The 10,083-nt window shown below is 39.3% G+C and overlaps 1 protein-coding gene across 2 annotated transcripts; it reads right to left on the reverse strand.

Annotated features, from left to right (window-relative positions):
- Window positions 1-509: 509 nt before the first annotated feature.
- On the reverse strand, window positions 510-7,680 carry THUMPD1 (THUMP domain containing 1). Of its 2 annotated transcripts, none has more exons than XM_043456042.1 (4): window positions 7,387-7,680; window positions 5,951-6,125; window positions 4,735-4,983; window positions 510-4,386 (listed from the first exon to the last, which is right to left on the reverse strand). In XM_043456042.1, exons 1-4 carry the CDS (start codon window positions 7,615-7,617, stop codon window positions 3,968-3,970), a joined length of 1,074 nt encoding a protein of 357 aa, XP_043311977.1. In that variant the 5' UTR covers window positions 7,618-7,680; the 3' UTR covers window positions 510-3,967. The 2 variants fall into 2 exon arrangements, with proteins under 2 accessions (XP_043311977.1, XP_043311975.1); XM_043456040.1 differs by having other exon boundaries at window positions 5,951-6,128.
- Between the last annotated feature and the right edge of the window lie 2,403 nt (window positions 7,681-10,083).

The following is a 10,083-nucleotide window of genomic DNA, read 5'->3' on the forward strand; positions in this document are numbered from 1 at the left end:
AGAGAAATGCTCAAGACACAATTTGTTCTACTTAAAATATTTATATGCTACTAATTCTTTAAGGTGAATCAAAACACTTCTGTTAAAGTAAGGACTCTAAAGAATTCAAAAGTCAATAAATGAACTTAATTAAGTACTGTACTATATACTTCATTTTGAAGCAAACTCACTGTAAAATATCTAACACTTGAATTAGACATAAAATGCTTAAAAATTTTTAGTTATTGAAGAGAAACTAATATTTGTATCTTTACTTTTTGGACAATGCACATGACTTGACACATAATTTGACATAAAAACATCTTTTATGATTAAACTACTTTATAATTACTTTATAATTATAAAGCAAGAGCTTTACTAAGAGGCAGAAAGAAAAAGTAGAGATAGAAAACACTAGTCTTCAGGGAACTAATTTATTTTTATTTTTCTGAAAACATTAGGAACTATCAAAAAAAAAAAAAAGCTGAATATCTGGCCATATCAAAAACAAAATACAAGTAAAAACAATATTCAGAAATCATGTTTAATCATAGAGAAATATGTTTTAAAATATCAAATTTAACACTTTCCTCCATAAAGCAAAACAAGTTTACTAAACCACAACACTTAAGTGGAGTTTAATTTTTTAAAATAAAAATTGAGAAAAAGCACTCCATTCCCACCCTGGATTCCCATCATATATAAAATAATATGCTCAAACATTAGTGGGAATAAACAACTGGTAAACTTGAAAATAAATCTTTCAGTGCATGAACTCAGATTCTAACAGAACAGAATTCAGATTCCAACAGAACACAGTACTACCTTGTATTTGCAGAAGAGCTTTTGTCACCCTTAGGCCTTACCAAATACAAATATAAAAGGGGATTAAAAACAAACTACTAAATCAAAATCTTTATGTAGAGTAGCAGCTTTCACAAAATAAAACAAGCTTAGTTCCATACAATTGTATGCATATAGCCAATTTTATTCCCAGAGTCCCAGAGTCTCGTATGATCAAAATAAAAGTATTTTTGTCTTGGAAAAAGTCTGATGAAGGCACCAAAATCCTATTATTCACGTTCCCCCAATGGTACTTAGAATGCTTTTATCATCCTTTCAAGATAACTTCAACTTATTAAGAGCTAACATTCTAAAGATATGTAAGGAAGTGCCAGCCTCATCTGCATTAGCAAGGTCCTTTCTGTTAATATAGCATGGGTTGGCCTGTTCATTCACCTCTGACTCTTTGCAACCCCATGGACCATAGCCCACCTGGCTCCCCAGTCCACGGAACTCTCCAGGCAAGACTACTAGAGTGGTTTGCCATTTCCTTCTCCAAGGGATGGACATTCCCGACCCAGGGACTGAACCTGCGTCTACTGTGCCTCCTGCATTGGCAGGTGGATTCTTTGCCACTGAGCCACCCGGGAAGCTATTCTCTTTGCCCCATCCCAAATTCTTCTGGTCTGGTTAACCAGCAGAATCACTAGCTCAGAAGGATAAAAATTATTTCCACGTTCACTAGCCAATAAACAAATACAGCCACTGGTGCAGGAAGACTTAACATTTATACTGCCAAACTTGTTAAAAAATAAATCCAACTCCAAAAACTAATTTCACAACCCCTCAGTATTCTCAATTCAGATATTTTATTTTGCAATCCTCTTTGTTATCTTTTTTTATTTCAGTTTTACCCAGGAGGAACCCCTGAAAAAACTTGCAAAGTATGTGTGTGTGAGCACCAAGCTGAAGGATACTCATGTTTCAGAAAAATCCACAACCATGAGATTAGGACTCAGTTCTTCCTCTCTCAATGACAAAATCTCAGGCTGAGATTTTGAGAAAGGGTTCCTCACCCAGTCACATAGTGTTGGGAAAAGGAGAGGAACTGCTATTTAATTTGGTTTTGCAATTCTTCAAGGAGAGTTTAAACAAGGCTTGAGACGTTGCTTTCTTCATTCTCAAACCCAAGTGTCTATGGAAATCAAGAGTGCCTTATGCAACATAATTATCCCAAAGAGTCAGTTTCTTTTAATCCAAGACTCCTGTCACTTTTAAGAGAAAAATATTTTTCTCCAGGCCCTCATAAAAACAGCTCATTTGTTCTTGCAATGAAAAAATGTCTAATTAGACCATTCTTCATCTTCAAAGCACTTAGCAAAATCTGGCCTAGTGTTTTCTTGTACTTAGAGAACTTACTGGTAATTCACTTTTCAGCTCAAATATCCTGTGGCTAACTCTTCCTCAGATAAGCATTGGATTTCTGTATGTAAGAGATTTACATGCTCTTTGTTTAGGTTTTAGTTGGTTCTTTTAAGAACATTCTTGCATAAATGTATATTTAATTAAGTTAACCACTTTTGTAGCATTATTTAAAACTTTCATCTCTACACTTTTTATATCTCCAAGTTTTTTCTTCACACTGTGAAGAAAGCAATGTGCTGTAATTACCAAAGTCAGGATATTCTTTTATTAAAGTGATGCAAAACTTGTCATGGAGCCAGCCACTGATGGGGCACTAGGAGTACAGATGACAGACCACTGAGTTTTCAGATATGAAGACCTACTAAATCTTACTGACCACTGTTTGGAGAGGCTCCTAGCAACTTAGTTTTCTTGAATTTACAAATCATTTTGTATTGAATTTTCTGATCATTTAGAAATCTTACAAATGCTACAGCATGACAAATATTCATGAAATCTGTTGATTCATCAGCTCACACAGAGAAGCTGCTGCTTTTATACAAAACCTCTTTAGCATCACATAAGTCAATTTATTATACTGACAGTAAAGTCTTTTCAATTTCTTGTACTCCTTCTTGATCTAGCTAAATGTTGGTATTATTAGATTCTTATCAATTATGTGAATTTTTCTTTTCTGGAAAAAATTCTACCACTAAATAATTTGCTTTCTAAACCTTTTCACTGAATGTGATTTTTCTGAAAGTTTTACTGTCCTGGTATTCCAAAGCCATTAAAATAATCATCTTTATTTGTCAAGGGGCTATGATTTATAGTTACAACTGCTAAAACAAATATTCAGTTTGTAAGTTGCATTTCACAAAGGATATTCCATTCTAATGGAATGGGACAGCTTGGATTATAAATCCCTTTACATTGTAAAGTAGCTTACAGTATAAAGAATTTGAGTCCCTGTTGCACTAGTGGACTGCAGTAACTCAGAAGACACATTCTTTATAACCAACCTTATCAGAAATGTCTGTAATTCTATGCCTAGAAAGGAACATTTTTCTTTCAAACCTTGCCTTCAAAAATTGCACCACTGCACCATCAGATTTGTTTGTAAAAAATGTTATTAAAACATAAAAACGAGCATAACTTCCACTGTAGGGGTTATGGGTAGGATCCCTGGTCTGGGAACTAAGATCCCACATGCTCTATGGTGCTGTCAAAAAAAGGGGGGTGGGGAGTGGGATAAAAGCAAAACAAGAAAAATCCCAAAAAGTAAAAAAAATTCACAAAACAATTCACTTCTAACCTATACAACCCATGTTTGTCCAATGTTTACAACAAAAAGTGGCAGCGGACAACTGAGTTGCAATACACAAAAACTCCTTTCTTAGAATGGAAATTTCCCTCTTGAGTGTTGATTTCACAGAGCCTGTTCACTCCTGTAAGTCAGCTGGTAATGCAGAAGGGGAGGGTGGGGAAGGTAATCATGAGGGACAGGCCAACATCATTCCCCTACCACCCTCTGCTCTGTGCAGTAGTGTTCACCAATTTATCCAAAGTCTCTTCTAACCCAACCAAATCCATGTGGGCCTACTGCACACTGCCATATAGGACTGAAAGACCTCTAACAAAACTATTTACACAGCTGCTCCACTACTGTGAGTAAACAATTATGCAGAACTCAGTATCAAAAACAGTATTTTTAGTCACAATTTTATACGGAATCCCAGCAATCTCTCACAAAACTGCAGTTGAAAAATCCACCTCCAACACCGAACAACTTCTTTTCCTATCAGAGATCATTTTCATTTGATGCAGATCCTTCTGTGACTTGACTTGCAAGTTCAGGTTTAGCCACCCCCTCATTCACCACATGTGTCTCAGATATTGATCCTGTTGGACCCAGCTCCTCACTGTTCTCTGGTACCACTTGCTGGTTATTTTTTCCTTCTGCTGGGTCATTTTGACTTGATTTGTCACCAGATTCCAATTTAGCTTCTTTCCCATTTCCTGTTTGTGCTGCCTGCTTTGGGTTAAGCTGTGACAAGTCCTTAGCACTTTTCACCACCTCCTGGAGATTGTATTTTCTGAACAACATGTAATCTTTCACAACACTCAGGCAACAGACAGCTTTAATGATTTCTACTACCACTGTGTACTGTGGATTGGTAAGATCCACTTTATTTTCCGAATTGAGGCTGCCTACTATCCCTGTAACAAAAAGGAAAATAAGATAAAAAAAGATACCATTAAGCTTGGTGGATAGAAAAACAATCTTTCACCTCCCCCTATTTAGAATTTGTTAAATTTATAGCTAACCTTATTAGAAATGTAGTTGTTGAAACACTACATATACTAGTGTGTTATACTATACTATATCTAACTACCAAAAATAATCTCATACCCAACATACTGAAAAGTTAGGCTTGATATTATTTAATGACATTTTAAAACACTTGCTCTCACTCAAAAATATAAGCCCTAAATATTAAAAAAAAAAATCTTAAAAGCAAATATTTACCATGGCACACCTTTGCAAAATCACTAAGAGAAACATACCTGCCAATTCTTTGATAACTTCTTCTCTATTCATATGGCTGTTATTCCGAGATTTGTATACAATCTGAAATGTTCCTTTGTTTGGAGCTTTAAACCATGGTTCCAAAAATGTTTCTGCATATTTTTTCATATCTTCTAAGAAAGCCTTGCATGTGCCTGAGATGGGCAACATTCGTAAAATAACCCGAGTCTTCTTCTTCTTGGTTTTGTATATATCTTGGAGAATATGATGCACCAACTTCTCAGGTTCTAAAAGAAAAAAATGAGCACAAAACAAACAGGTAAGTTTCAAAGTCCTCACACATTTTAAACTCTTCAAACCATCTAAAAAGAACTTTCATTGGCAGTGACATAAACTGAAGGTAGATTAGAAAAACTTATGATAAAGAATTTTAAGCAAGTTTAACCAATCATTTCTTCCAACTAATATTTCTTTGGTGCACTCTGTATTAATACTGTATCTAATATTTTAACTCCGCTTTTATCAAAAACAACTGTTCATGAAGACTCTGGAGTTAACCTATTCGTGATGTCTGATTTATCTGATGACAATGTCATACTGTTGTTTTCCTCTAACAGCAGCAACAATCAAACTAATAAACATTAAATAGAACATGTTTTATAAAAACAAAACAAAAATCTTCAAGTCACTTAAGATTTAATCAATCCATTAGCTAAGTTTGTACAGAAGTCTAGATTTCAGAGTCGTCTCTGAGCCACAAGATCATAATGTAGTCCTTAGGAAGCATCCTGACTACATACCATTCTATTTGGGGCTGTTCAGTGTCTTCAATATTTTTAAATTAGTTAGCTACATTTAGAAACATATAAACTTCCAGATTTCCAACTTCTTTTGAAAAATCAGAAGATCTGGCTCTCCTGAGACTACATTCCCAAATGTCTGGAGCCATTCCAAATTGGGAGAGCTGAGTAGCACCTGCTCCTTTTAGACAGAACCATGTACTCTTGTTTTGCTTAAAGTTAAATACAAAGGAAGTGGCAAACCTAGATTTCTACTCCTAAGCCCATGCTAGTCCACCACCCCATTTCACCCTTCCACATGCCTAGCGCCAACACAGTACTCACACAGACAGGATGCAATCAAATGATTAACTGAGCCATGCCCATGAAGCCATTTTGTAGGCAGTGTTCTGAGACAGGGTGATGTCCTGATATTATAGGATCAATAATCTTAAAGTATATTAGTCAGACACACCTATCCCAAGTGTCCTGATGAAGACTACATTATTCGCTCCACTCTCCACTGACTGGAATCTTCTTAGCCTCATCTCTGTGGATGCCTTAATGTCACCAACTTCTTTCTTCAAGGCAGCTTCCACATCATCATCTTCTCCCTCACTTCCAGAGGGTTGTTGATCCTTATCTGCAAACTGCTTGCAAAAAATTAATGAGCAGAAATGCCACAACAGCTCAAGTTAAAAGCTCTTAATTAACTATTTATGTAAACTCCGCCCCCAGGGGCAGAAGATGCAATATTAACAATAAAGCTTTTTATTTAGACACCACCTACTCCAAAATGTGGAGAAAGAAGGGAGTTTTCTCAGACTACCATACATATCATTTGAAAATGTTTTCTAAAGCATCTTGACAGTTTGGGACAGAGGGAAATGTGCTCACCAGATGAATCATTTCAGGGTGGACTTTAACCCTATCAACAGATATCTCTGTGCCTGATATAACACTTTCCTAAGATTAAACCAAATAGTTATGAAGTTAAAAATCCTTTACACCTGTACTACTGAAATAGTTGAAGAACTTGCTCAAGGTATCCACATAGACAGGACATGCACTTGTTGCCCAGTTCTCTGCTCCACTAGTGATGAATGTGGTTGCCAATCAGGCAATAATCTTACACATTTATGGAGCTTTTTTTGTTTACAGGGATGTTATATTACATACATATGCAATTTTTTTAGCCAACTTTCCAAAGTCCCATAACATCCTTTTTATGTAGCTCAGCAGAATTAAATAACATGTTCATTCTCTGAGCTAGTAAATGACAATACCTTACCTGAATTTAAATTAAATAACCTTTGTACTATGCTCCTCCATTTAACTCCCTGGGGTGTGCATGTGTGTGTATTGATCCGAATCCTAAACTAATAATATAATTATTTCCAAAATTGAACAACTAGATTTCATACGGTATTGTTATAAAATATTTTTACTGCTTGAAATACATTTTTATATGCATTTGAGAAGAAACTAGCACTAGTACCCAAACCACTATTTTAGAGATGTTACTGCTTGGGACAAACACTGCACATTACAGCCATACTTATCAAATGGTGGCAAAAACCTTAAGTACGAACCAGTGTCCTGGTGAGCAATACTTCCCAAAGCTACGATGAGAAACAGATGTTTCTGAAAGAACTGCAGAAACAACGCCTGAAGCAAAGGAAGCAATCTATACCTGGAAGCCACCGTGATTAACGATGGGGGTGGAAAACAAAGAGGTGCAAGCATTTCAAGCACAAGACCAGGTAGGGATGGGGGGTGGGGCTGGCGGGGGGGGAAATATACCTAGGCGTGGCCACGCCTCCTCACCGCCACTCTGGCGGCCAAATTCACGCAACTAGCTTGCCACCCTTCCCTTCTCCCTCAAAGGCCTGCCCTCCCTGGGACTGGTACCTTTTCTGGTCCATACATGTCGTCGCCGTATTCGTTGAGCAGGCTATAGGCCTCCTCCACGCACTTGCGCTCGTTCATGTTACAAGTGATAAGAATGCCCTGTAGCCCGGGCTCCAGCTGGCGGGGCCCACCGCCATCCCAGCGCCGAGCCCGCTTGGCCTGCACATACTGAGCCTTGCCTTTACGCTTCCCGCCGCCAGGCTGAGGAGACTGCTGTATGCGGGCCGCCATGTTAGGTTAGAGTTGAGGCCAGCGAGAAATATGTTTCTCCACAGCCCTGGCCGCTGCTGGCGCGGGCTGATTACGTCAGCTGTGCGCGAAGACCTCCCCTAGTCCCTCCCCCCGAGCCTCATTCCGTGCTACGCCGGGTCCTAATGCCGGTACTAAAGGGCGGAACGCCGAGGCGCAGTGGCGTGAGGCCCGCCCCTCGCCAGGATTGACAGTCACTCGCCTTAGCCTCACCTCGGGAAGAAGCTGTTTTCCCTGCTGTAGGGGCCGGCCACAGGTGGCAGCAGCTTACTGCATTCAGTATCAGCAAATCGGCAGCCCTTTCAGAAGTGGCGATAGTGGCAGTTTCCAGAATGTTAATGCCAGTTCAAGCCTCCACTGGAAAGCCAGTGCGGAGAAGAAGACAACAAGCCTGGCAGTTAGGCAAAGAAAAGGAGATTTATTAAAGCGAAATGAAAGAGTGACTGGCTCTCGAAAAGAACCCACCCTTCTGGTGAATCCTTCTTACACCCAGTAGAGGGAAACTGGGTCCCCTGAAGTGGGGTGGTTAGTTTATCTTCAGCCTGCAAGTGGAGTTTGGCAGTCACATAGTCTTGAGAGAGTCAGAGGTGTCCCACGGTAGGGTGATCTTATAGTCTTGGGAAAGTAAGTGCCAGCGGTGAAAATAGGATGTTGCTTGAGCAATGTGATAAGTTTCATGGGTCACTGAGACTTCATCTTTTGTTGGCGAGGTTAGCACAATGAGGCCCCATGCAGACCCTATCACCAAGCATCTTTGGCACCTGTTCCTCCAGCCTTCCCTATAATTCTATCAGCTTTACAAAAGTTTCCAATAAATTCCTTTTTAGCTTGAATTTGCCAGAATATGTTTCTGTATGACTTACAACCAGGAATGGTGGGTTGCATAAATGTTTCACACTGCTTTCTCTGTGATTTTATCCATAGGCTCAGCAACTATCATGTTAATATGTTTATCTTTAAAAATCATTGAAAAGATACCCGTTTTGAGGTATGTGTTCAGGAGGAGTAAGTGTTCCCCACACTCACCCACAGTTACTACTCAGGTACAAAGTTGTTGCAAGATTTGAGTTGCCACAAACCCTAAAGGAGGTAATCTGCAAAAGGTGGACTGAACTTAGAGTCAATAATCTTTTATTATTGGTAAGCAATCTTTTTTAACCCCAGGTTTACCATTATTTCAAGAAACCTTATCACCATCTTACTTTTTGCTTTCACTTTTGCTGCCACCTTTACTTTTCAGAATGTCATCTGTGGAGTTTGCATAGCATATATTTCTGGAGATCCTGAGATGCTTGTGAAAAGCAGTCGCATTACACTGGCCATGCTGTGGTGGTGTACCAGTGGTCCCACATGGGACCTAAGGCATAAGGGGCCTTTCCCTCCCTGGCTCTGGCCTGCATGCTCATTGAGACAGACACCAGCTCTAACAGTCCCATTGAGCAGTGGTCAGGGCACCCCAGTGGGACCGCCCCTCCCACCCAACCAAGTGAGCAACTGTCAGCCAGCAACCAGCTTATAGCCCTGTTTTGCCATTGGTTGGTACCACTGAAAGCCCCTTCCCCCTCCCTATTGTATATAAAAGGACCCTGAACCCTGAGTGAGATGAGATGGTTTTTGGAGACTCTAGTCTACCATCTCCTCAGTCTGGTAGCCTTCTAATTAAAGTCATCATTCATTGCTCCAACAACTTGTCTGTTGATTTATTGACCTGTCATGTGTTGAGCAGAATGAGCTTGGGCTCAGTAACAAATTTTGGTGAGCCAGCCAGGAGCCGTGCTGCTCGTGGTGAGCTGACCCCACTTGGGGAATTTTCAGGTAAGGCCCTAGCAGCTGCCAGTACATTTGTCCTGAGGATCTTCCCTTCAAAATTTCCTGAAGTGGCACGGGATGCCCCAGTGCTTGGCAATTGGAGCAAAGAATTGACATTTGGGAGCTGACTGGCTCAATATAGTAAGGTAAGTTGCTCTGGGGTGTAGAGCTGGGAACATATTCCCCTCTCAATTTGGGCTTTTCCTTTAAAGGAAAAGCCAGCTTTCAGGGTACCCTTTTGAAAGGGGGAATTGTTGAATTTACCTGATTTTGTGAACTGGTTCATTTGCTTTTGTTTTTGTGTCCATTCATAATGGAATCTGTTTGTGCCTTTGGTATTAAATTTCTGTTTTATGATTCTTGAACTTATCAATAGGGGAAATATTCCATCTGTCCCTAAGAAAAGCCCTTTGGGCTGTATCCTAAATAAATAGGCAAGATATAGCTGTGGGCCCATGACTAAGAAAGAGATGATAGCCTGTTGTAATGGTGTGTGGTCCTAGTATACATTAGAATCAGGAAATCAATGGCCCTTAAATGGCTCACTTAATTATATGATCTCACAATTAAAATTGTTTTGTGAAAGGGCAGGTAAAAATGATGAGATTCCATAGGTAGAGGCATTTATGCTATTACATC

The sequence above is a fragment of the Cervus canadensis genome, chromosome 32, assembly GCF_019320065.1.
Source record: "Cervus canadensis isolate Bull #8, Minnesota chromosome 32, ASM1932006v1, whole genome shotgun sequence".
Lineage (NCBI taxonomy): Eukaryota > Metazoa > Chordata > Mammalia > Artiodactyla > Cervidae > Cervus > Cervus canadensis.